This window comes from Glycine max, chromosome 13 (genome assembly GCF_000004515.6).
Source record: "Glycine max cultivar Williams 82 chromosome 13, Glycine_max_v4.0, whole genome shotgun sequence".
Lineage (NCBI taxonomy): Eukaryota > Viridiplantae > Streptophyta > Magnoliopsida > Fabales > Fabaceae > Glycine > Glycine max.
The window spans coordinates 22,927,054-22,954,116 of NC_038249.2; the positions used below are offsets into that span (position 1 = coordinate 22,927,054).

The following is a 27,063-nucleotide window of genomic DNA, read 5'->3' on the forward strand; positions in this document are numbered from 1 at the left end:
TACAATTCTCTCTAAAAAAAATATACAATAAAGAAAAATATACATAAAAAATATTATTGTAAAAAATGTTATATAAATTGTTGTATGAATAATTTCTTCATAATAAGTTGATAGAATTGAGTGATAAGTCATTGACTATGGGGCCGGTGCTTTAAGGGAAAATTTTTAGCATCTTTGCGGAGCAGTGATAAATGTTCAAAACTTTTAGTACTTAGGCTACTAGCTTGGAATTAGTGTCTAAATTTTTTGTGGATGCGCCTAAAATTAATTAATGGTGAAAATTTTATGTTTAATTTAAGAGCATGCAATACTTTCTCCCTAGAAGATTAATTAAAAAAAACGAGAAAATATATATCTTATCACTTCGGCTTTATTTGTTTGCAACATAGATATATGCAACGAAAATAGCAATGTTTTATTCCTTTTAACCAAAAAAAAAAAAAAAAAGTTCGATTCCTGTAATATTCTCTATTCCAATTTATCTTATCTTAAGCTCCTCCTTTTCTGTGCCTCATTAGAGCCAATGTCATTTTAAAAGATAAAAATATAGACAATATCTGCCCGCACTACCGCAGTAAATTTGAATCGAGAAAGAATAATTGTATAAATAAAGAGAAATTAAAAAAAATTGTAAACTAAAATAATTGATATAACAGAGAGAGATAAAATAAAAAATAATAATATAATAAAATTAAATAGTCTATAATGACAGTGTAACAGTTTTTATATTATTATTTAATTACAAAAATTTACTAATTTTTACAATAATTATTTTAAAATACACCATATAACAATGATTTTTGATTAATTAATAATATAAAATTTTCTCATGCCAAAATATTAAACTCATATAATAAATATGCATGTATTGTATGAATAATATAACAATAAATCAATTCAGTGCCTCAATAATTTCCATTTCTTTCCTGACCAACGTAATCTGTGACCTAGGATTTTGATTATTGCAATTTCTGAGTGCCTTTTGCCAAGTCAGAGACCATTAAAGATAAACAACTCAAAAGCAATTTTCACTACAGTTTTATCATGACATTAATCATATTATTTTTATATAGGGTAGTTGTTGCTCCTTCTCCATCGCCATAGTCACGACAAACAAAAACGTCCCTCTCCTAACTATTTTACATCAACTTTGAAAAATAACTCAAAACAGTTAAGCCATGTAATTAAAAGCTTAAAAACTAACTTCATTAGTATAATAGTAAAATCATTGCCAAATCGACGTGTAATGATTAGCTTCTAGTCACTTATCTTTTTCTTAATGTCTTGATTATGCCGGCCATCCCCTGGAATTGGCAATGTTATTGACAATACAATACAATACAAGCCCCCATTTTTATTTTTATTTTTTGCTTTCTTGTCACCAAATTTTGCCTTTAAAAGTGACACAAACCTCTTCTTCAAAGCCCCCCTCTTACACCAATTCCTCCCTTATTCCACTGTGTTTTGCTACATGTTTCTTACTTTCTTTTTCCCTATCATAAATTTCTTATGTGTAAGTAGATATCATATATAGAAGCATTTGATCCTTCTATATAACTTTTCCTTATCTCATAAGTTTGTTATACAAAGTTTGATAGAAGCATTTGATCCTTCTATGATGAATGTGGGATTTGAGGTGATTCATGCAAATTATAATCCAAACATGATTCATCCACACATGCATGAAACATGGGATCACTACTCAAATACCATTACTTCCTTGCCATTTTCAGCTCCAACCCCATCAAACCCTTATCCAAAGCCAGCAACAGAAAACAACCATTGCCTTAACTTGGGGCAGAATGAACTCTGTGATTGGATGGAAGAACACATTAGTGACATCACCAAACACTTTGTTGAAGACTTACCAGAAACAACCACTTCTGATAACTTGCTTTCTAATAACCCAACAGGGGTTGTTTCCCATCACAACCTTGGTGTTCCCTCACTACTTTCACCCAACTTCACCCAAAGAAAACCCTCATGTTTTAGACCCCAGTTTGAGTCCTTCACCAACGATCCCCCAAACTTCAATCTTCACATTCAAACAAACACCTCAACTTTAGATCAAAACAAACACAATGTTTATGATCAAGGGTTGAACCTAATAACCCTTTTAATGGAGTGTGCAGTGGCAATCTCAGTTGACAACCTAGGTGAGGCTCATAGGATGTTACTAGAGCTAACACAAATGGCCTCACCATACAAAGCATCATGTGCTGAACGTGTTGTTGCTTACTTTGCAAAAGCCATGACTAGCAGGGTGATGAATTCATGGCTTGGAGTGTGTTCCCCTTTGGTTGATCACAAAAGCATAAACTCAGCATTCCAAGTGTTCAACAACATTTCCCCTTTCATCAAATTTGCTCACTTCACTTCCAACCAAGCAATTCTAGAAGCAGTGAGTCATTGTGACAGCATTCACATCATTGACTTGGACATCATGCAAGGGCTTCAATGGCCGGCTTTTTTCCACATCTTAGCCACAAGAATGGAGGGTAAACCAAAAGTCACAATGACAGGTTTGGGAGCCTCAATGGAACTCCTTGTTGAAACAGGAAAACAACTCACAAACTTTGCAAGAAGGCTTGGCTTGTCACTGAAGTTTCACCCCATTGCAACAAAGTTTGGGGAAGTAATTGATGTGTCCATGCTTCATGTGAAGCCTGGTGAGGCAGTGGCAGTGCACTGGCTGCAGCATTCACTGTATGATGCAACTGGACCAGATTGGAAAACACTGAGACTCCTTGAGGAGTTGGAGCCAAGAATCATCACCTTGGTGGAGCAAGATGTAAACCATGGAGGGTCTTTCTTGGACCGTTTTGTTGCCTCCTTGCACTACTACTCCACCCTCTTTGATTCCCTTGGAGCATACTTACACAATGATGATTCAAACCGGCACCGTGTGGAGCATGGCCTTCTCTCCAGGGAGATCAACAATGTGTTGGCCATAGGAGGACCTAAGAGGAGTGGTGAAGACAATTTTAGGCAGTGGAGAAGTGAGCTTGCTAGGCACTGTTTTGTGAAGCAGGTTCCATTGAGTGACAATTCAATGGCTCAAGCACAATTGATATTGAACATGTTTTCACCTGCTTATGGGTATAGCCTTGCGCAAGTTGAGGGAACTTTAAGGCTTGGATGGAAGGATACAAGCTTGTACACAGCTTCTGCATGGACCTGCTGTAATTCTAGCTAGATATATATCTTAATAAAGGTTCATAGCTTTTCCAATTGGGTCTTAAAAGTGTTCAAACTTCAAAGTAGTAGCTGGAGATCAATTGAGCTGTATATTGAGAAGATAGATTGCAACTTTTTAGGGAATTAATAAATAATTCTGTAGCCATTTTCATATGTTCACACACAATTCATGGTTCCCTTGTAAACTAGTTTGTTTGCTTTTGTCAAATATTCTACTGTCTAGACAAAAGTTAATTACTGCATGGGGTATGTTATAATCTTCTTTTTATTTTATCGAAAAATGATAGCTGTTAGTTACTAATTTTTGTTAGTGAAGATTCGAGAACTCACGACCTTTTTCCTTCCCTTTGACATGGTTTTTTGTTTTGGTAAGCTTTGATACCACGGGGTATTTTGTGGTGTGTAGAGATATTTTTGTAAACAAGAGGCATATTGTGTGGAAGAGCTATGTTTTGTAGAGCAACTTCTTGAATATTTCATTTATGATCATCATAAGTTTTTAAGGAAAACTTACGCATCCTTGTAAGTTATCTTCATTATAAGTTTTTGTCAAACTTACAAATCATTGACATTATCCTTCTCTCAAGTTGGCAGGTGGGTTCACCGCCTCTTCAAGTGGACCATTTTTCTCATATCAAAAGGCTCTTACTTATATAATAGACATAAAATCTTAATCTTAAATAAGAAAACAAATCCTAAATATAGATATATCTTTAAATCTAAATAATATTTTTAAAAACATAATATCATTTTTAATTCTAAAAGACATTCTAAAGATTTAAAACATAACAATTATTAAAAGGAAAACTAAATTATTCTTTTCTAAGAAAAAAAAAATAACAGACATATTTTCCAACAGTCCTCCTTGACTGAATATCTTTAGGCATTTGATGTTGCATGTTTGGTTTAATATTAAGTTACTCGGACATACATTCCAATGCATATTTTGGTGAGAAGTAAAAATTCAGAAATTTTGATTCTATTATTATGTTGTTTGGAGGTCTTCTAATGTTAAAACAAGCATGTACTAAACCAACCTTATAATTAACTCCATGAACTTATTCTTCCATTTTTTTGGCCTCGAAGGTGCGGGAATCGATCTCTCTATTTTCCATCTTCTTGTCTCTCATTGGATGCTTCCGTATATTGTTAATTAATTTAATTTAACCACATGACCAAACGTGGAAGAAATTAAATGCTATTATGAGTACTTCAATCTTTTCTCTTTCTGTGGTCCCAATATGTTGTTTAAATTTAGCACGCACCTGCATGTGCCTCTCTACTTGAATAAACAAATTTCCCAACAAGCTGCAAAACAATAGATATATATGAGTTCTAACAAGTAACAACTTCCTTAGGTTTCACATGGTTTTGTTTCACAAATTTAACCTTGTACGTGTGAACAATTCCAATTAATTATTATCAGGCAGATTCGGTTGAAGACTATAGTTAGGTGTGTGCACTTCACTAATATTGAACCTATTGAATTAATGTTTTTTTTTTAGCAGTGGTGCAGCATGTTTTGCGGAAAATGTGTACTATAGTCGAAGAATGAATAGGGAAGAAACGCATTCGATGCCTTTTTAACGCGGTTTTTTAAAAGCAATGGTGCTGCATGTTTGCGTTTCATGTAATCCCCACTGGGTCAACCACCTCTTATGAGTTATGAGGGTACGGTTTTAAGGTAATTTTCACAACATTCTAAATTAAACTTAATTGTTGTATTGTGTATTTTTTTTATTGGTGCAGTGGGAATAAAAAATAGATAAGAGAATTATGATAATAACTTATTTATGATGCTATTGAGCTAGACTTTCTTAATAAAAATAAACGTATTTCATGCTAATATTTTGATCATGAGATGACTAGTGTGTGAAATATTGATGACTAAGTCCTTATTTGTTATAAAGTTTTAAAAAATAATTATCATGTTTTTTCAATAAAAAATATTACATATGTAGAAAGAGTAACATTAGGTGGGAAAATTTGATTATTATAAAAAAATGAAAATAAGAAATATAGGGGACATTGGTTAAAAGTAAGGATGTTTATTTCCATGTTTATTAGAAGATTATCAGAAATTTTTTTAGAGTATCTTTTATTCTCAAGAAAATTGTATTTCCATGTCTAAACAACTTTCAACTTTCAGGAGGCATTTGGTAGACAACAAATCTTTTTTAAGAATCTTAAAGTGAAAAACTACCATTCCCATATTTGATATGTTATTAAAGTGAGAAATTTTTTTAATAATATATATTTTACATGAATATTTAATTTTCAGGAAATATATTAAGTCTAATTAAACGTATTTTACACATCCTCAAAAATAAACTTTTCCAATAACTATGTTCACGACAAGATTTCTTCCCTACTAAGCACTCTCCTTATTCATATGTTAATGGAATGAGAAATTTACCCCTCCGTGAAAATGAAAGAAGTTATTTTGTAACTCCACTAACTTCTATTTTTACTTTTGTTTTTTATTTGTTATTTTAAAACTTTAAAAATATTCCTAGAAATATTAAAAGTTAACCACACACATTTTTATATAGGTCAAAAAATAACATTTCTAGCTATAATAGTATTTCTTGGCATATATAAAAATGTTATTTGAAATATTATGGTTAGAAATTTGAAACAAAAGATGTAAACCTAAACCCTTAAATAAAATCTTTTGGAGTCGTTTAATCCTATCCTCTCCCCCCATATATATAATATTTTTATTCATAGAGATTTTCAACAGTTATATAAATTAAAAATAATGGATCAAAGGAAAAAAAAAAGAAAATGAAATCAATATAATATATTCTGGTAATGTCTTTCTTAAAAGAAAAAAAAAACGAAATGGATCAAAGACATAAAGCTAATCAAGTTGTAAAAGACTAATAAATTATTTATATCACTACATATATATCTAATCATTTTTTGGTAGGTGATATATATCTCAATCATTAAGTGTAAAAATTTCAACGTCGAAATGTAATATCCATGCATAAATCCCAGCCTATCAATTATTGCAAATAGTATGCTATTCCGTAATCATAAAAGCCTTCATTATTACGTTCTTGTTGGGCATTGAGCATATATCATTAATTCATGAGGGGCTTTTTTGGAGCGGGCTCAGTAGGGTTTATAATTAATCGCACGCTCCCTTCCTGTATAAACTATAAATAATAAATAATGATCTCCTTGATCTTAAAATTATCACTGTTATAACTTATTTTTAGGGTTTTAGATTTTATGCACTCCTGACATATTTATTAGAAAATCATTGTACTGATGATTTTGTGAATTTATCCTTTTCACTGCAACATAAAAATATTTTAAAATTTAAGTACAATTTTTTTTATAATTTGTTATATAAGGTGTTCGATAGAGTTTATTCGAGTTTATAAAATCTATTTATTTAATAAAAATTTTAAATAGAGAAGTTTATTAAAATATATATATTTTTAATTTGTTTCAATAAATTTCATAATTTAGTTTATGCATAGATTTTCGTTTAATAAGAATTTGTTAAATTAATACTTCATTAAATTATTTACTCAGTACACCCTTTTTTATTTTCTTTAAGGACAGTAAACCTTGAACATATAACTTCGTAGATTTATTGCAGATTTATTTTTCTCTTCCATATGTACATTTGTAGTGGCTGTAAAAAAAAGTACATTTGTAGTGTTTGAATGTTTAATTCATGTAATTTTAGCTTAGATAATTGTTTTTCTTGGTGTAAAACTATAGGGGAGGGAATGATGTTTCATTCTAAGGTAAGAAAAATCCACGAGCTCAAAAAATGCTTTAAAAATACTTATATTATCTCATCTTAAGAAGACGAAAAGAGACTTAGGAGTTGTATTCATTTTCATCATTTTTATTTTTTGGTTGTTTTCATTGTGATTTTCTCAATTTTTGGTTTCTATAATTTTTGTCTATTTTAGTGTTTACAAAATTTTCTACTAGATTTAACGGAGAATCTAACAGCAAATACTATAATAAAAAAATAATAATGAAAAAAGACAAAAAAAAACCAAAATATTCTTATACTATAAAGACTACAAAATTATTTAATACTAAATTAATCGTATAAGTTTCTCTTATTATTATAAAGAGTAATAGCCACCAAATGCTTTGACAAGTTAAAGACTATCAGAGTTGACCTGAGGCACCAGCAACAATGCAATGTACATACACAGACCAAAAAAATATAAAAAGGAGAAAAACTTAAGAAAAATAACAGAAAAAAGAGGAGAATGAGAAAAAGGGAAAAAATATATAAAAGGAAAATTAAGGAAAACACTTTTTGTCTTTTGACAGCGCAAACGTGGACGGCAGACAGAGAAGGAATCGCGTAACCCCGAGTCTTAAGTCTCTTTTTCTTTTAATTTTAGTTATTAACGAAGAAAAACACAGTAAACTAAAAAAAATTATATAAAAAAATTGAATATACTTATTCAATTAAATAGATAATTTTTTCCAAAGTGATTGAATTTATTTTAAAGACAAATGAAAAAATAACAATAATCTTGTCTTTATGGTAAATTCGAGGTTGAAAAAATAATTTTTTTTCTTCGAAAAAAAATGTAATAACACCAAGTAAAATTAAATTTTATTTAAAAATAAAAATCCAACCAAAAAAAGGAAACAGGATTCCTATAATTCTCATGCCTGGTTTTTTTGTTTACATTCTTCTTCTTCTTTCTCTCTCCTCTCACCAAACCACACCAGCTTCGTCCCTTCATCTCCTCACTTTCTCATTTGTGGAATTACTTTTGTCTCTTCCTCTCTGATCTTCCCCAGGCTCCTGTCATCCCTTTTGCTTTCTCAATCCATTTCGCGAAAAAAAAAAAGTTCACTTTTTTCCTTTGGCTCCCTTTTGTGGTTCCTGAAACGCGTTAAGGATTCTGTTTGTGTTGGGTCAATGGGGTCCTGTTTTTCTAAAATTACGGCCTCAATTTTTGCAGTCTGGGGGTGATTGATTTGGGGTGAAGGAATGTAGCTGGAGGAGGTGGTTTTGTGTTCTTAATAAGAATTTCATCCTCATTCTTCAAAAGGGGTGTTGTAAATTTCTTAAATTTGATTCCTTTTTTGTTTACCCTTTGTCCTGGATGCGCCAAATTGGTGCTTAATTTGATGAATTGGGTGTGAATTCTCATTGGATTTTGAGGGGTGTTTGAAGAAAGTTAGGATTTTTTTGACTCAGGTGAATCTGTGGGTGTGGGGTGTTTTTTTTCCCTCTGTTTGGGATTCTGCACAATCACTTTGAATTGGGCACAAATCTGAGCATAAAAGAAGATCATTGCAGCTGGTGATTGAAGGTTATTTCATTATGGAGCATGTGATTGGTGGCAAGTTTAAACTGGGAAGGAAAATTGGGAGTGGGTCTTTTGGGGAGCTCTATTTAGGCATGCTCATGTTTCTTTTCCCTTTTGTTTTGTTTTGATGCGTTTTATTATAACGTTGTACGTTTTTTTTATTGCTGTAAAAATGTAACTTTATATTCTGTCTTATGTTAGGTGTTAATGTACAAACTGGAGAGGAGGTAGCTGTTAAGCTGGTATGTTAAATTCTCTTCAAGCTTTTGTTTCTTTTTCTGTCTGGATTGGCCACAAATTTTTTAATTATGGAAATCTTTCATGAATTTATAGAGATCGCTTGATTTATTTATTTTCTTTTTCTGGTGGTTCTGATTGTATTTCTACTATATACCATATTATCTTAAATATATATAATGATGTTGATCACCTTGTTTTAATCTGGTTTCTTGTGCTTTCTAAACTATATATCGGGCTCTTTGAAGTCTTTTGTTATTCTATGCGGAAGACATTGTCACTTTGTATGTGATGTGTCCTAAAAATTTTGTTAGTACTACGGGAGTTCCAACAACCAACCGTGATACATAGAATTTGACATGAGACATGATTTATGGATAAAGTAAATAACAAAAGAAATGTCATGTCTTGCTTTTGAGTGTTAACTTTTGAACAATAAGTGGATGATCTGTTCTTATGATGGATTGAAGTGACATATGGAATGTCATTATGTTTTCTTTGTAAGATTGTCTTGTAGCTGCTGGATACTCACTTTGGTTCATATTTTTACAACACATATTTTTTTTTGTTAACAGTTAATTGTATTAACTACTCATGATATTCTGCATTTCAAGTTCCTAACAATCCCATCTTGTTCTGTCAAAAAATTCCAGGAACCTGTGAAGACCAGGCATCCACAGCTTCACTATGAGTCAAAACTGTATATGCTTCTTCAAGGAGGAAGTAAGTCTACATCCCTCTTTCTTTTTAGTATTTAGGAATTAGGATATTAAATGTATTATCTAACCTAATACTAGATGTTTCAGGCAAATGTATCTTAATAACATTAATCATTATAATATATATATATATATATTTACACATATATGTATGCATTTGTCCCTGTTTTCTTGATTCTGGGGACATGATTGGTGCACCATATCTTCTTTTAAGTAATGAAATCAGAACCATTAGTCTCAAACAGTCAAACCTTGCCTTCAAAGCAAAATGAAGAATGAAAAAAATGTTAGAAAACAATGAAGATGTTTCTGTTTGAGTAATCCAATATGCCTTTTCCATTATGAAGCGGGGATTCCCCACCTCAAGTGGTTTGGAGTTGAGGGAGACTACAATGTCATGGTTATCGACCTTCTTGGACCAAGTCTGGAAGATTTATTCAACTATTGTGACCGGAAGTTCACATTGAAGACAGTGTTAATGCTTGCTGATCAATTGGTATGTCTGTATGGCAACTATTTTCAAAGAAGGTACTTTAAAAAGTGATACTAATGATTTATTTGCTTAATAATATTCTTGTTTGTTTTTAGATTAACAGAGTTGAATATATGCATTCAAGAGGTTTCCTTCACCGTGACATAAAGCCGGACAATTTTCTAATGGGTCTAGGACGAAAAGCAAACCAAGTATGTTTTGTTGAAGATAATTTCTTTCAATTTTTGTTTGCTTTCCAGAGAAGAGTTTGTCTATTTGTGTTGCATTGACTTAGAGGTGAAAAGTGGAGATTATATCATACTGCAAGTTGCACTGTCTAGGTATCTTGTATCTATCGTACATAGTGAAGAAGAAAGATAAGGAGCTCCAAAGATGTAAATCATAGGATTCATGTGGGCTCTCAAGCTCAAAGAAAAATTTATGGACCAGCCTAGATCAGCAATGGGTAATAAAGTAGCAAAAAAAGCATAATACAAGAAAATATAAGATTATGAACTAATGCATGAGGGAAAGTAGGAGTAGCACCTATCAGGGAAAAGATGATCGAATCTTGCCTATGATGGTTTGGCCATATGTGGAGTCCAACAGAAACCCTACTAAAAATAGTTGATCAGATGGGGGATGGACTGATAAATAGAGGCAGAGGATGACCATGAAAATAGAGTAGTCTAGTTAAGTAAATATATATTTATTTTTGCTGAGCAAAAAAAAAAAGAGTAGTCTAGTTAAGACAAAAGATCTGAATAGCCTTTTGGAAGACTTGGATTTTGACTGTATATAATGGCATAATTTGATCCAATATGTTCTTGTCTCTGTTTGGAAGATTTTGGTTGCTTTTTTACAGTCATTTATTTAAATAGAAAGGAAATACAAATTAAAGTGATTCTGATGCATTAAAAAAATTCAAAATATAAGCTTAGCTGAATGCTATGAGGAATTGGCAGTTAAATACTATGATTCCCATGTTTGTCTTTTAATTGGGCAAGGATATTCTTGCTTCTTCTTGGTCCTTTACAATTTTAAACATATTTCACCAGTGCATTTCTCTTATTTTCTTACCACATCTACAATTCTATGTGGTTTAGTTCATAATACATCCTAACACTATTTAACTTACTGGTGTGCTTCTTCTTTAGTTTAGTGATTTGCACTGTAGATACTGCTATTCACAACATATATTCTTTTTGTTTAAGAATTTTGAGAAAAAGACAGTACTGTCTCTGAGCATAAACATTGAGTGGGTCTATCTTTGTGAGTAATTGTCCTTGGAAGCAACATGTTTCAAAGCTGGTGTGTTGTTTTAAGTTTTGCATGTGTACACATGTTTGCATGCAAGTGACTAGATATTTGCACCAGTATGTTCAGTTGAAATGAAGCATATCATATGATTGCAGTTCAATGATATAATTGTTGAGCTTCTCTGATCTTTTGATCCTATCTTTTGGTACAAGAATTGAAGAATATAACATGGATAACTTACTTCAACTTTTAGAAGGGTTAATCCTTGAAATGAAGCTGAGTTTCACTTTGATAGACTTCACTTTCTAGCCTTCTTGCAGCTCAAAGCAATTGGTTTCTTCAAAGGGGGAATGTTTTCTTTATCATCAGATATGCTCAGTGATTGGCCATCATTTTGAGTTAATTTTCTGTTAGGACATACAGAAGGGGAGGTGAAATAGTTTGGGAAATTTAGAACAGTTAGTTAGGCACAAGTAGAGCAGTTAGTTAGAGGCTATTGGTTAGATAAATAGGTGAAAGGAGGATGAAAGTATTCATTCAAAGAATTATATATAGTTATTATGAAATGGGAAACCCTTTGTGAAGAGGACACCGTTGAAGAATTTTTTTTCCCATTCTTAGTCATTCAATAAAATTGTTCCTTTTGTTTGTTTCTTTCGATTTCTCATCTCTTTCCTGGGTTTGTAACATTTGTTTCGCCTTTAACTTATGGATGTTATTCATGATTTGTTTGTCCATCTTTTACTTCTAATCTATTTTAATGGAATCCAATTCTTGTCCAACTAAATAAATGTTTGATAGATTTTGATAGGAAATAACTCAGTTACACAAGCAAATTTCAGTTCTTTTAACTATACATCATTCTGGGTATCTCATTTCAGGTGTATGCCATTGACTATGGCCTTGCAAAAAAATATAGGGATCTTCAGACTCATAGGCACATACCATACAGGTTGGTTTTGTCTCATTATTTATGTATGGTGTAATATTTAGTTCAGCAACAACACTTAGGCAAACCAAACTTGGATTAATAATTGCAGAAATCTTCCTTTCTCTGTTTCTATGCATGTGCATCACTTCAATAGGCTATTATGCATTTTTGCTGTCTTCTAGTGGAAAGTCTTCACTTAAATGTAACTATTACTAGTTTATTTTAATAATAATGGTAATAATAATAATTTTATTATTGTCAGTATCATCAAACTTGCTCTAAAAAATTCCCACTGGTAGAAGAGTGTGTGATACCCATCCAGACCCAACTCACAGCTTCGGAATCCCCTTGTTTGAAATATAGCCTCTTTGATCTCAATTTGTTTTTCTAATGATTGTGTTCCTTGCATAGGGAAAACAAGAACCTTACAGGCACAGCACGCTATGCAAGTGTCAACACTCATCTTGGAATTGGTGAGTAATATTTTGTGCTGGTTTATTCCTTTTTCTGTTGACAACAAAAAGTTTGAGGTGAATTATTGCATTATTAGACTTGAATGTTTTCTATAAACTAATTATATTTATTTTACTGGTAGAACAAAGCAGAAGGGATGATCTGGAATCTCTTGGTTATGTGCTCATGTATTTCTTAAAAGGAAGGTTAGATAATTGACAAATGCTTCTAATTTATCCCTTTTGGAAGTTGGATGTTATTACATAATTTTCTCACCATCAGCTTTCTTTCTTACATTTTCCTTTTTCAGTCTTCCCTGGCAAGGACTGAGGGCTGGCACCAAAAAACAAAAATATGACAAAATCAGTGAGACAAAGGTGTCAACTTCCATAGAGGTATGATGACTAACTGGATCTGTCAACCCTAGATCTTGATTTGATACAAGTTAGGTTAGATATTCTGATGCCATGGAGGCTAATAATAAGACAGGCCAGACTTGAAAGCCAGCTCCACAGTAGTTTGGACATTTGAATGTTAATACTTATTCAAGCACTGTTGCAGGTTTTGTTTACACTAGAAATTTGGAACTAAGTGTTCTACTTCTATTTAATACTAAGATTGACCAAATGCTCTCTGGTTTTTGTTCACTTTTTAATTCTTAACTCTATTAATCCTTGCTTTCAACAGTAGGCACTTGGCATAACCTGTAAAATTTCCCCACTTTTGTCTCAGATCATATTTCAATTTTATTAATCCATTGAAAAATGTGTTTGTGTTAACAGGTGCTCTGCAAATCATATCCCTCTGAGTTTGTGTCATACTTCCAATATTGCCGATCACTGCAATTTGAGGACAAGCCAGATTATTCGTATTTAAAGAGACTTTTCCGAGACCTATTTATTCGAGAAGGTATGTTACCCCAAATATCTAATTGGCATAATGCATTCAGTATATTTTGGTGGAAACTTTTAGTGTATTTAGTGGTTGTAAATTGATCTTGATTTTTTTTATGCAGGCTACCAGTTTGATTACATTTTTGACTGGACTATGTTAAAATATCCACAGATCAGTGGCAGCTCCAGAGGGCGGGTTAGTACTTTTGGGCTTGCTTATTTTGATTATGTTGTCTATGGTTGGTCACTTACTGTAGTTGTAATAACAGCATGGCACTGGCAAGGCAGCTATGCATGCAGGTCCACATGTACAAAAAGCAGAAAAGATCTCAGGTTCATTCTCTTTCTGCTGAATAAGATAATGAATTTTGGTGTCCTAATGAGCCTGACCTTGTGTGGTCAGAAATTTTGAATTTAATATATGCTGTGTTAGAAAATAATTGCAAGAAAGCAGTCAACTATAATTATGTTTTCCATGGCTTGCACCAAAGTTAAACTAATTTACTTTTCTCAATTTTCATTTTGTATTATTTTGGTCATGCGATTTCTTCCAGTTGGGAAAGAGATTCGAGAGAAATTCTCTGGTGCAGTTGAAGCGTTCTCCCGGAGGAACCCTGCAAATGCTAGTCCTTGTGGTGATCACACCAAACACAGGAGTTTTGAGGATGTACCAGTGCAAAAGGATTTGGTAATATTATTCAACAATAAGAATATATGAATCGCTATTTGAAATTTTCATACGAGAATATTAGGGCCTGTATGGTTTAACAATTTTTTTGTTTTTCAATTCCTGTTTTCTCTAATAATAATAATAATAATAATAAAATTGTTATATTTTTTTCAACTTGCTTCCTAATATTTGTACAGGAAATGGTGAGAATACCAAAATATTATTCACCATTTCTGTACAAATCTTTGAAAATAGGAAACAAAGTGAAAATTTGGTGTTATGTTGTAATTATCAATTAAATCAAGAAAAGAAAATGGAAAACGTTTTCTCAAAGCAAAGAGATCTCTTATTTTCTAGATATCAGGTTTGTAGACATGTTGCATGCTATTGTCTTTTTTTGTATGGAGGGTTTATTGTTTGGACTTTGAAAAACTTTTATCTTGGAAGAAATGGGGAAAGAAGCCAATAAGAGAGTAAATTAGCTTACTTTTTCTCGTAAATGATGAGGTATTTTTTGTTCTAACCTTACGTTTTAATTTTGTATATTGCTTCAATGTGTCCTCTCTTTTTTACTGAAGATTGATTTAAAACTAGCAAGTATGACATGTACTCGTGCTAGTAAATACATGTAAAATATAAAAGTATTAATTAAAATAAAATGTTTCAGAGAAGGCTGTTTTAATTGATAAAGGATTGTTTTATTGTTAGTAAAAATATAAATTAAAACAGAATATAAGCTGAAACATTCAATTTTGAAAAGTCCCCAAAATTAAGTTTAATTTATATTAAGATTGTTTTATTGGTAATTTCCAAGCATTATGTTTTATGTTGATGGAGGAAATTTATGTATTGATTAAAGAAACTAAGGTAAATATAAATCTTCATTGATTGAATAAATAGTTAAAAAGAAAAAAAAAATATTGATTTCATGTGATATAAATCTTTAGAAGACAAGTGTCACAAAATGAGAGAGAAACATGGCAAAGTTAGGAGAGTATGTAAAGACATTATTCTACTCAGGAACGAGGACCAGATTTGTTATATACGGTGTTTTGGCTCTGTTTTTCTGTTGTTAGTACTTGAGGAATGCTAGGAACACTTTCTTTCTATTAGTCTCTATTATTGGCTGAATTATTAGAAATCATTAATTTTGGTGGGTCTGGCTTCTAAATCAAGAGAGTCATTAAATGAGAATGAGACACCAAAATTGGTGATTTTTAATCAATAATAGATGTTAGAGAGTGTTGCTAACATTCCTCGTTGGTACTGGAGTCCAATCAGATTTATACATGTGATTATTGAAGAAGTCTTGTGTTTACTATCAATTACTCGTGTATGTTTAACTCTTTACCTTGTATTTGACAGCACTATGCGCAACACAATTCCACTCGATATGGCAGCAGTTCAAGAAGAGCCATGATCTCATCAAACAAGCCAATATCCTCAGGTGACCATACTGGCAGGCAAACCATAACTGGGAGCCGTCCATCTGGTGCTCACAGAATTCAACCTGTGTATGACACCAAACAAGCAACTTATACACGCGGTGGCTCTATAAGAGGCCACCGTGATGATCCTCTGCGGAACTTCGAGCTCCTCAATATCAGGAAGTAATCAAGTAAAGGGTGTGTCTTTTTGTTGTTATATTCTGTATTATGACACACCTGAGATGCAAGATCACCTTTTATTCAAGAATAGTCTCAAGCATTATGGAAAGAAACGAAAGAGTTGAGGTCATAATGGCATGATCTCCTGATATCATCAGTTTTGGACCAAGGTGGACTTTTTTCTGCCCCCAGAATTGTTTCAGAAGGTTCCTCAGTCACTGTAACGTAAAGACGTGCCAAAGAGAATTCAACTGAAATTCTTTTAATATTTTAATTACTGTACTAGATGAGACCTAAGTTGTAGTAAGTTCCATGATACACACCATGTCCTTGTTTGTTAACAATGAGGTCCAACGCTGCCTGTATGTTACATATTAACGCTGCCCTTAAGAATGGAATTTATTTACAAGCTACTTTTCTTGTTCTGACATGGCTTGAGTGTTTAAAAGATGTCACTCTAGAACCAGAACTCATCAATGCACGTTTTGTAGAGTACTTTATACTTTATAAGTTAAATCTAGACATGAATAAATACCAAAAAAATAAAAATAAAAATAAATAAATCTAGACATGAATGTAAGTCTGGCATTATCATCCCCCAAGCTGCCATGTTCTTAACACTCTCATAATTGGGTTTCTAGTAAAGAGTACTGTTTGATCGTTTGATTAATCTGGTTAGTTATAAGGTGCAATGTATCATACGATGATATTGAATTAAAAGTTGGAGTTATTCTAACGATTAAACGTTGAGTTGTCACATTGATGAATTTTGTAAAACTATAACGAATAAAACAAGGTTCCTTTAACAATTTACTAGTTTAAATGGTGGAATCTTCTGATATACATGAAAATTACAAGTATGATAAATACATTGAACTTCTGAGATCCCAAGAAAAGAGTTATGGAAACAATTATAGTTTGGGTTTACAACTGAGCCTGAGAACTGCAGCTTCTGACAAAAAAAATGATTTCTAAGAACTGCAATGGCATCAAATTTCAAAGGTCAAACAACCCAACAACAACAAAAAGCAACCAGCTAAAGAAAACATGCCAACAAAACAGAAGTGTGAATTTGGAATTTCAAAAAATAGTGATGAGAAAAACAAGTTATATTAACACACTCTTTATAATTAGTTAAACTATATTGAAAACTAAAAAATCATGAGTAAGACTCATTAAATAAGTGAGGCCTATAAAATTTTTATAATTTTTAATAAATTTTAACCAATAATAAAGAGTATTTTGAAAATAATGTGTTGTTAGCAAAGTGGCATCTGCAATGCAAAGCAAACCAAAATTACACAGGAGTTCAAGAAACAATCAGTGCAAATAAATATGACTGTAAGATGATGTTTGATTTTAGTAAAGTTTAAATTGGCATAAATGTAGAATCATTGTTCGAGTGTTTCTACAGGCTGTGGACTTTAATTATACTATATAATTTATGTGAACATTGAAATGATGTCATATGCCATAGTTGATGCCTTGGATGATGATGAAATTGAAATGGAGACTGAAGAGCTAACAAAGCAGGTAATAACACCTTTAATTTCATTTTTGTTTTAAATTTTTTATGTGCTCAAGTTAATTTGTGTTTTTTTTTTTTTTTTGCTCTGGCTGGAGTTAATTATCAGCTACTTCCAAAAGGGAAAATAAAAAACAAAGAAAAATACTGACAATAATTTTTCTAACACACTCTTAGTAAAAAGAAATGGTGTAGAAGGTAGTTTATGGACTCCAGTGTCAATTTTTTTTTTTGTTGCTTTCAGTGAAAGTTTGAAAAACAGATATTATCATTTTTACCTTCTCAATCTCAGCGGTCTTGACCATAGTCTATGGAAACTTCACAATCTCTTTTATAGTAACACGGTCCAATCTAAATGAAAACTAGTATATTTAAAATTTAAAATATTAGCTAAATTACATTTTTGGTATTTTATGTTTTAGAAGCTCCACTTCAATCCTTTATTATTTTAAAGTGAGTTAAAATGGGCATTTTGAATTAATGATTTTATTTATTTATTTTGGGACGTGATTTCAAATTATTTTTTTGATTAATTTGAGATGTAAAAATTGTTTCATTAATTTCACTTACATATAAACTATAAAACTCTACTAATGTATAACATGATGAAAATTATGTGAAAATTAGATTTCATGAACAACTAAAAAAAGTTAATATTAGATTTTTTTTAATTTTTCGATTATCGTCGAATTCACTTTTCATGTGATTTTTACTATGGTGAGATTGTTTGATGATTAATATTAGGTACAACTAAAAAGTTAAAAAAAATCCATCAAAAAGATAATTCATCAAAATATGTATGATTTTGAATATCAAATAACTTTTTTTAAGTTGTAAAAAATTTCAATTGAATACTATCAAATTTCATTGTCCTCTAAAAAAATTTTGATAGTCTTGATTGAATACCATCAAATTTTTTTATCGTGTAAAAATCTTGATTAAATACTACAAGATTTTTTTATATAAAAAAATGTCTCTTATTGAATATACCCCTAAACATCTTTATCTTTAAAAAAAGATGATGTCTAAGGTGGTGAACCTTGGTAGGTAATTCATGGTGGTGAAAGAAATATGAACTGTTAGATTGTGCATTTTATTAATTGAGGGTCAGGATGCGTTATGTGAAACTTCATTGGTCTTTTTTTTTTAATAATGACTTTTTAAATATGATGAGTGTATTTGACAAAACTACCCTTTAACTTGGTTGTAGTTGTCTTCCTTCCTTCTTCTATGTACTCTCCCTCTCGGAGTCTCCCAAGGCACCTCTACCACTCTCCGACAACCATCGTCATCACTAGTGATCTCTCTGACACCAACGAAGTAGGCCCCACATCCTTCAAGATTCGTTGGAGACTATCGCATCACCACCAAGATCTATCACTACCACCCCATAACTATTTTCAAAAAGAACACCATTCAAAACCATGGTGATTGATGGTGACATCAATGATGGGAGGCTTGCCCAGGGAGTGCTTCAACTCCTTCCTTGATGACCCATTTTCCCTCAATCTCATCATTGTTGTTTTTTTTTTTTTTTTTACTTTTCTTCTTTAGCTTTCAGTTGTAGCTTTTTGTTTTTAAATCTAAGCTTTATTTTTGAAATTCGAATTTCTCAAATTTGATTCAAGGCTTGGTAACCATCGTTGGAATCTTATTGTTGAAGGTTATTTTAGTCATTGTAATACTTAATTAAAATTTAACTAATCGATAAAAAAAATACATTAAAAATCGACAATTACAAATTTATATTTCCTTTATCATCATGAACTACCTATCAGGGTTTATCACCCTTAGCATCGTCTTAAAAAAAATCAATAATATTAATAACTTCGAATTTAAAAATTTAATATAAAAAACCTTGTTAATATGCTCAACCTGAATTAGTGAAAGTCTTTTTATATATATAAAAAAAATTAGTGAAAATCTTTTTTTAAAAAAGTACTCAAGAAACATTCTTTTCCCCTTTAGTGAAGTTGGTTAAAGGGCCATGAAAATTTGAACATAATAACGCAAGCACAATTTTTTGTTTTTTTTATAAAGCAAACACAATCTTTGTTGGGTGGAACAGAAATGATCCAAATATACCCTTGGTATTAAATGAATTTGTGCCAACCAAGGTTAAAAATATAATGTCCAATTCCAAATAACCGTTAAGAAAATGAGAATAGAACATGCACACATACACACATTATATATATATATATAGTCTTCTGCATCTGATCTCTTCCCGTTCTTCCTCGTCAACGATCATTGTTCATTCGGCAAATTATCCTATTCAACACTCATTGCCTTTCCATCTATCTCTCTCTCCTTCCTTTCCTGCGACACAACATTTCTTTCTCCTTTCTTTCAAAGTTTCTTTTAATTCCATCTTTCGCCAATTCATACCCCCAACGTTCACCTCTTCAAACCATAAAAAATCACTTACCAAATCGTCAAGGTGCTTCCTTTTCCTCACCTCTGATTTCATAGTTGCCTCAGAAACATTTCCGCAACTGGGTTTTTCACGAGCTCTATAACGTGCCGAATCAGATTAAGGTCATGTTTTTCTTATTGTCGGTATTACCAAACAACGATTTAATACGTGTCTTTTGTGTTTTTTTTCTTCTTTTGTTTTTTCCCGACAATTTGGCAACTTTAAGGAAGCTAACTTAGTTGTAATCATCGAAACATGCCGTTGCCAGTGAAATTGACCCTTTTGTTTTTTCTTTCCATCATTGCAGAAAAAATTAATTTTTGTTTTGTTTGATGGGTTGAGTTTCTTCAAATAGCAGATATTGTTGGTGTGATGAGTCTCAACTCTCTAGTAAGGAGCTTGTTGGATTGAAGAGCTTGTTGGGGTTAGTAGATGGTTGGTTATGAAGAGTTCTGGAACTACTGAGTTGAATACCTTTTACCCCATTAAACCAGAATGTCAAGCAGATGTTCCAGCCACTCGTTTTAAACCAAGGGTGAGCTTTTGCTTCTCACCACTTCAATTGCTTTCTTATCACACTTCTTATTGCTTGGCCATTTTATTTTCATCACTAATGTTCACCAATTCAATTAACCCTATTTGGAATGATTGTAAACTTGTATCTACCCTCTTTGAATGTGATAAGAAACTTATGCATACATAAAGTTTTTTAGGAATATTATGTTATTATATATAAAAGGGAAAAATAAAACCTTGTGATTTACACACTGCATTTTCTGTTTCCGCAGGCTGGCAAAACTCTAAGTCAAAGAAGATGGCAGGCATCATTCTCCCAAGATGGTCACTTGGATATTGCAAAAGTGCTAAGACGAATACAGCGAGGGGTAACCTTTATTACTTACTTGAACGCTGCTTATAATTACATTCTAAATCTATCAGTAACGATTAATGAGTAATAATGATCTTTCTTTTGGGTTCCGGTATGTTTTCGGATTTGCAAACACTCTGAGAACTCGTGTCCAACTACATGGTGATCCTTTCCTTATAGCTTCTAGACTGTAGCAATATCATGTAAACTTTTTATTAGGAATGCTGCAAAAGTATAAAACCATCAATATGTCTAAACTCAATAGTTTAAATGTTTCAGAGAGTTAGTTTATGGCATGGTATTAGTGTTGTTGCAGTAGGCCAATATCACACATGGCAAACAGAAATAGCTTGAGATGTATGACTTCGTACAGTCCTCAAGGGCTTATCCATTTGGTGTGTAAGTCCCTCAAGATTTAATAAGCTCATCCCGACTACTTTTGAAGCTATGAACTAGTATGAATTTTTATTTGAACCTAAGGAACTCAGAAGAAGGGAAAGTATAAAATAAAATAGAACAGTTTTAGATAAGATTTTTGAAATTTTCAAAACTACCCTTGGCCACCAAGTGATATAATCAAATAAGGTTTATCTGGTTTATTCCATTATCATGTGCACTCATGTGCATTCCTCTTACTAATTTGTTTTTGAGCTCAAAATACATGGTGATTTATAAAGTCTTGAAAACATCTAAAATCAAGCAATGTGGGACTTTAACCTATTGAAATATTCAACCACAAATACAACAACTAGAAGCTCTATGACTAATTGTCTATACTTCAATCCTTGTTGCCACCATTCTTTTAAGTTTTAACTAGACCAAAGCAGAAATGTTACCAAAGTATAAAATCATTCATGTGTTTTTACCTATGAGCATAAGCTTTTTGGAGAGTTGGTTGATGACACTTCCCCACCCCCTCCTTTCACATGCCCTAAAGACACTTCCTCTATAAAAGAGGCAACATAAGATTGTGATTTGTGATAAGTGATAACCATTTCATGTGCTTTATATTTTTCTTCCAATGTACATAAAAAAAGTTAAATTTATTATCATATTATTGTTCACGTTATGTTCCTTCTGATTTGTGCCTATACTTATTTCTATAAATTATTTAGGGTGTCCATCCTTCAATCAAGGGGGAAGTGTGGGAGTTCTTGCTAGGTTGCTATGATCCTAACAGTACACTTGAAGAACGGAATGAGCTCAAGCAACGCAGGAGGTATATTTTCATTTAAATGTTTTTTGTCAAATCTGTAAAATCAGATTTACAGAATTAAAGGAACATTAGCAATACTCCTCAAATTTCTGTGGTCTTCCTAGTTAAGGTATTTGTTCATTAGCAATGTAATTGGTGTCGGTTCTAAGATGATTGATGTTATTGGTGAATTTCTTCACTTTGTCTTGTTTAAACTGTGAAGAGGGGCCAAGTTATCAGTTTTATAGTAGCTAGCATATTTTGGGAGTTAAAACAAATAAAATAAGGGGGCTGTATTTAGAAGTCATCCATCAATTCCACCATACTCCAGTTGCCACTTCATGCAGTGATTTCCTTCTGGTTGCTGCCGTGCTGCCACTACCTGGGCTTCCCATCACTTGTTTTCATTTATAACCACTGTTCCTGCCACTGTCTGTGATCATTGCCATTACAGCACTGCTGTATAATTTCTGGACAAATATTCAGATTATATTATTCTAATAAAAATTGTGAGACCAAAATTGTTACCTCTTGAATGCCATACTTCCTATTAATTTTTAGCCTGGTGCCTCATAACAACAAGACTATTTTTGTTTGCTTTATCTCCCAAAGAATCTAGACTATAGTAACTTGAGACTGGGTGACTTCTTACATTTCCTCCTATATTCTTGTTTAGTTTTTTTCTAAAGTGCTATTGGTGTTTCTAATTTTACAGGGTGTAAATCCTAATTCTTTTCCTTTTTCCCCCCTCTCTGTATTGATAGAAATAAACAAAAAATAAAATCTTCAATAAATTTATTATACAGGGGGCAGTATGATATGTGGAAAGCTGAATGTCAAAAGATGGTCCCAGTCATTGGTAGTGGAAAGTTTATTACAACACCCCTCATTGATGATGAAGGCCAGCCAATAGATCCTTCTTTGGTAGGCGTCCAGACTTCAGATAAGAAAGTTGTGCAGTGGATGCAGTTATTACATCAGATTGGTATGTATATGCTTCTGCATAAATACTAGATGCTTTTTCCATTCTGTTAGGTTGTAGTTTTATTCAACAAGTTTTGCTTCTTGGGCTTCACTGAACCGAAAAGCTAGTGCCATAAATTTGTGGATTCATGAAAAGTGAGAACTCATTTTGTACTTCTTACAGATTGACATAGAAGCAGGGTTGTGTTCTTTTGTGGGTGCAAGGTCATGATTTTATCAGCACTTTTCACTCAATTGATTAGCAAGTAAATTTTCTCTGCATAGAAGACAAATATTCTAAACATATATCAAAGAAATTTAAGAATTTCTTTTAAAGGAATGGATTTAATGTTTAATGGCAAACCATCCTTGCTTACATACCATATAGTTTATACTTCCATAAATGTAGCTAATTAACAAATTTTAAAAGTCATTAAAACAGAATAGCAACCTGAAAGTTTAGTATAGCATAAGTCAAATTAAGGCAGAATGCCTTGCACCTGATTTGTGATGGCATATGTTCCATGGTGTTCACTGAACAAGGTCGTTATGCTGTTATTTTCCCTTTTTTGTTTGTAGTTTATTAATAGTGTTATTTTTCCCTTAAAACAATATTTGCTTGTGGTTTACTAATAATTAATTTGTTTTAACAATCATCCAAAGTGGCAATTGATTACTTGATTATTTTGCATTGTAGGTCTGGATGTTCATCGAACAGATCGAGCACTTGACTTTTATGAGACTGAAGCTAATCAAGCAAAACTCTTCCATGTTCTAGCAGTTTATGCTTGGTTGGACAATGATATTGGTTATGTACAAGGTATACTGTTATGTCTCTCAATTTTTACATGTTGAACTGAAAGAGCTTCGAGAAGTTTGAGACATTCTTAAGAGGTTGATTTCTTTGTAGGAATGAATGATATTTGCTCTCCTTTGATTATTCTTGTTGAGAATGAAGCTGATTGCTACTGGTGCTTTGACCGTGCAATGCGAAGGATGGTAAGCCAGACATAATGCAACAACAAACTCGCCTAAAAACTTGGTTGGATAATTGATATTGAGAAACTACAATCTAGTGGCCTTGAAATTTTTTGTTAGAAAACATGCTTAGTTGTCCATCAGACTGATATTTCTTTTCTTGCTTTGAGCTACATTTGTGCACACCAATATTTACTAGTGTTATTCTCACAACCTATTTGGTACTTTTACTTATAGTTTTTTAGTTGACACTAGAAATGACATGGGTAGGAATTTCTCTAACTTTTTTCCTGTTCTGTTTGATTTATATTACATGTTTTCCACACTTAATGAAATATTGCTGCACAAATAAATGTATGACTAAGTCCTGGAGCACAGACTCACTCTACTGTTGGGATTGAAACTGATTTCTCAAGAAAAAGTAGTGTCTTATTTCTTATTTTCTTAGTATGGTACCCGGTCCTTTCTCAAGTGTGGAAAATTGACAGACTACAGTCGAACATATAACTGTAGCTAGTTCAAATAAAGAAGTACTTATGATTCACTTCAATAACCTTTAGGCCTATTCTTTCTGTTGCTGTTAATTTTGTTTTCATTTAAGGACTAAAAAGTTTGTGATCTCAATAAATTATTTTTTTCTGGTGTATTTACATTCCTGCTTTTGTTTCCACAATAGAGAGAGAACTTCAGGAGCAGTGCAAGTTCAATGGGGGTCCAATCTCAGCTGGCTACACTCTCACAGATAATGAAAACAGTTGATCCAAAGCTTCATCATCACCTTGGTACGTAAAACCTGTTTGGGAAGCTTCTAATATGCTGTGAGTAGTAGTTTCATATTTCAGATTCTTCTATCTTTATAATTTGAACCAGAATCAACGTCCAATGCGTCCAAGATTTTTCAGTTTAAGATGGTGGATGTTTGTGCAAACATTTCTTTCTTTGACAATCATATTCTGAGATTGCTTGATAACATAAAATTGTATAAGTATCTGCTCAATTGCTAATTTGCTATTAAAATTCATTATCTATAGTAGTTAACGGAACCTACCATTGAGGGAGACATTGCATGATAGCTTGCCTCTGCATACAGAAGCATTCTTCTATATCAATGTGAAAGAACCAAGAAAGCAACCCTTTCAACTCATCACTTTTTATTTTGCAGAGGATTTAGATGGAGGAGAATATCTCTTTGCATTTCGCATGCTTATGGTTCTTTTCCGAAGAGAATTTTCTTTTGCAGATACTTTGTATCTTTGGGAGGTAAGGATGATTCCTACGATGATATAATTTCTAAGAAATGCGTATTAAAAAGTTGATGAGCTACTCTTTTCTGATTCTTCAACATTTTTTGATGAGATAGAGTATTTCTCATTAATAGCTCATTTTAAGACATAATATAGATTGTTTCCAGTTGATGTGGGCCATGGAATACAACCCATACATCTTCACCAAATATGAGGATCCAGATCGTGCAAAAACAAAAGGCCCATCACCTGCAACAAATAACAAACATTTGAAGCAATACGGAAAATTCGAGAGAAAAAATGTGAAGACTGGGCATACTGAGGAAAATAGTGCACTGTCTGTTTTTCTTGTTGCAAGTGTTCTTGAGATTAAGAATAGGCGGATTTTAAACGAGGCCAAGGGTGTGGACGATGTTGTCAAGGTATCTCCCTTTCTTTCTTATGCCCCCCTTATGGATACATATATGCTTTTGCATGTTTCTCATGTGATCTCTCTCTCTTTCTTCAGATCTTGGGCGACATAACCTCAAATCTTGATGCTAAGAAAGCACTTAATGAAGCACTGAAAATTCAGAAAAAATACCTAAGCAAGGTAAGTTCCATTCTCTGTCTTCCCTGGCTGGCTGTGTTTAGGAAAATCAGCTCTTATAGAAAACACATGATGCATTAGACTATGCATGTCCTAGTAATGTTGATTTTGAAACTTAAATTATCAATTTTTTTTCTCTATTCTTTTTGCCTGTTTTTGTTGTAAGTAGTCCATTACTGGGAAATGACTCATACATTACTATTTAATCTGCTACTACCCTTCTTTCTATTTTCACCTCGAACAAGTAAACTTCTTGAGATCACTTTCATTTTATCATGTGAATTTTGGTATTGGCTGTTTGTTCATGCAGGCCAAGAAGGCATGACAAAGACAACAATAGATTTTCTGTAACTATATGATGGCAGATGGCAGCCGTGGTTGCATGATCTTCTGAGGTTTCAGTTGCTCTTGACAGATCATTGTTTTCTTTCTTTCTTTTTAGTCTTAGTGATGGCAAGCAGTCCCCTGCTCTTCCTGTGTTAATCATTTGAAAATCAAATTATAATCTTATACTTAGGAAAAAAATACTTCATTATTGATGTCTGGATATCCAGAGAACCAGAATACTTCATTTTGTGGGATTCTTTGTTGGCGGGATTTCATGTTGTAGAAATATTTTATAGGTAAGGAAGATCTTTTCTTCCTGAATGAGGGGACATTTATGCTATCAAATCAAAACTGATAAAATTGTAACGTATATATTTTTAACCGAAGTACAGTTAAAAATTCAGAGTGATATATAGTACATTCACAATTCCACATTTTTCTTAAACTCTGACAATTACAACTGAGAAGTTATGCAAAACGAAGAATTGGATGTTTATGTATATTTTTGTTTGGTATATATTCCCATTGGTTTGTTGAAAAAGTGAATTAGTAATAATTTTTTGGTTGTATAATGCTAGCAATGAGGTTTCCACTTAGGATTTCATGTAAATTATCTAAAGTTTTTTATTATTAGGCCAAATTTAAAAGATGAAATAAAACTAAGTTTTGAAAAACATTTTATTAGAATTAATTGAAAAAGGATCGTATTTTATTAATTTAATCATCAATGGTTCATATAAGTATGTTTTTATTGACGTTTCTATTACAATAATTTTGAAATAATTTCTGTTATTGGTAATTTTGTTATTAAAAATACTTCTATTATTTATTTATTATGTATCTTAAAATTATATTGTTTAAATATCAATAATATAATTGTAATATAAATATAAATCTACAAAAAAATTAAAGTAAATAACACTTCTACAAATCGAATCGTTTATTACGCAAGCGCAAATAGGACTTTACCATTCTCATGATCATATCATATCCACTATTTTATTCCTTACTGGATTGAGATCTTCTGCATTTATGTTATTAACTGCACCAATCCCAGCCCTTTATAAAATTTGTTTTTATATTAAACTGAAACATGAAATATCCTTTCGAAAATTAATCATCATTAGATTTAAAAGTGCACCATATGCAGTTCAATTATGAATTGCAGAGGATACAATGATAGGAAGAACCTTAGCAGGAATTTTA

General features: G+C 32.2%; 3 protein-coding genes across 7 annotated transcripts; all 3 read left to right on the plus strand.

The window, feature by feature from the left end:
- The first annotated feature begins 1,310 nt into the window (after window positions 1-1,310).
- On the plus strand, window positions 1,311-3,463 carry LOC100775656 (protein SCARECROW). The gene has a single exon (XM_014765935.3). It carries the CDS (start codon window positions 1,616-1,618, stop codon window positions 3,194-3,196), a length of 1,581 nt encoding a protein of 526 aa, XP_014621421.1. The 5' UTR covers window positions 1,311-1,615; the 3' UTR covers window positions 3,197-3,463.
- Window positions 3,464-7,840: 4,377 nt separating this feature from the next.
- On the plus strand, window positions 7,841-16,165 carry LOC100789031 (casein kinase 1-like protein 6). The gene is made up of 14 exons (XM_003542380.5): window positions 7,841-8,600; window positions 8,712-8,752; window positions 9,401-9,470; window positions 9,814-9,962; window positions 10,055-10,150; window positions 12,080-12,150; window positions 12,541-12,602; window positions 12,725-12,788; window positions 12,893-12,977; window positions 13,365-13,491; window positions 13,598-13,671; window positions 13,745-13,808; window positions 14,030-14,163; window positions 15,511-16,165. The coding sequence occupies exons 1-14, from the start codon at window positions 8,525-8,527 to the stop codon at window positions 15,757-15,759; spliced, it is 1,362 nt and encodes a 453-aa protein (XP_003542428.1). The 5' UTR covers window positions 7,841-8,524; the 3' UTR covers window positions 15,760-16,165.
- A 3,269-nt stretch (window positions 16,166-19,434) lies between these two features.
- LOC100789903 (rab GTPase-activating protein 22) lies at window positions 19,435-26,289 on the plus strand. 5 transcript variants are annotated; one of them, XM_006593971.4, is made up of 12 exons: window positions 19,456-19,815; window positions 20,052-20,228; window positions 20,482-20,577; window positions 21,677-21,780; window positions 22,563-22,741; window positions 23,417-23,539; window positions 23,630-23,718; window positions 24,374-24,479; window positions 24,860-24,957; window positions 25,109-25,363; window positions 25,450-25,533; window positions 25,841-26,289. In XM_006593971.4, the coding sequence occupies exons 2-12, from the start codon at window positions 20,136-20,138 to the stop codon at window positions 25,853-25,855; spliced, it is 1,242 nt and encodes a 413-aa protein (XP_006594034.1). In that variant the 5' UTR covers window positions 19,456-19,815; window positions 20,052-20,135; the 3' UTR covers window positions 25,856-26,289. The 5 variants fall into 5 exon arrangements, with proteins under 5 accessions (XP_006594033.1, XP_040863990.1, XP_006594034.1 ...); XM_006593972.4 differs by having other exon boundaries at window positions 19,481-19,815; window positions 20,001-20,228; XM_006593970.4 differs by having other exon boundaries at window positions 19,435-20,228.
- The last annotated feature ends 774 nt before the right edge of the window (window positions 26,290-27,063 follow it).

What these genes read in the sequence shown, in the direction of transcription:
- LOC100789031 (XM_003542380.5), top strand. Translation starts at nt 8,525, where the DNA reads ATGGAGCATGTGATTGGTGGCAAGTTTAAACTGGGAAGGAAAATTGGG. An exon ending in CAACACTCATCTTGGAATTG is followed by an intron (nt 12,603 to 12,724) that starts GTGAGTAATATT and finishes TTTTACTGGTAG; the next exon opens with AACAAAGCAGAAGGGATGAT. An exon ending in AGGTGTCAACTTCCATAGAG is followed by an intron (nt 12,978 to 13,364) that starts GTATGATGACTA and finishes TTGTGTTAACAG; the next exon opens with GTGCTCTGCAAATCATATCC.
- LOC100789903 (XM_006593970.4), top strand. Translation starts at nt 20,136, where the DNA reads ATGAAGAGTTCTGGAACTACTGAGTTGAATACCTTTTACCCCATTAAA. An exon ending in GAGCTCAAGCAACGCAGGAG is followed by an intron (nt 21,781 to 22,562) that starts GTATATTTTCAT and finishes TTTATTATACAG; the next exon opens with GGGGCAGTATGATATGTGGA. An exon ending in TGATATTGGTTATGTACAAG is followed by an intron (nt 23,540 to 23,629) that starts GTATACTGTTAT and finishes ATTTCTTTGTAG; the next exon opens with GAATGAATGATATTTGCTCT.
- LOC100775656 (XM_014765935.3), top strand. Translation starts at nt 1,616, where the DNA reads ATGATGAATGTGGGATTTGAGGTGATTCATGCAAATTATAATCCAAAC.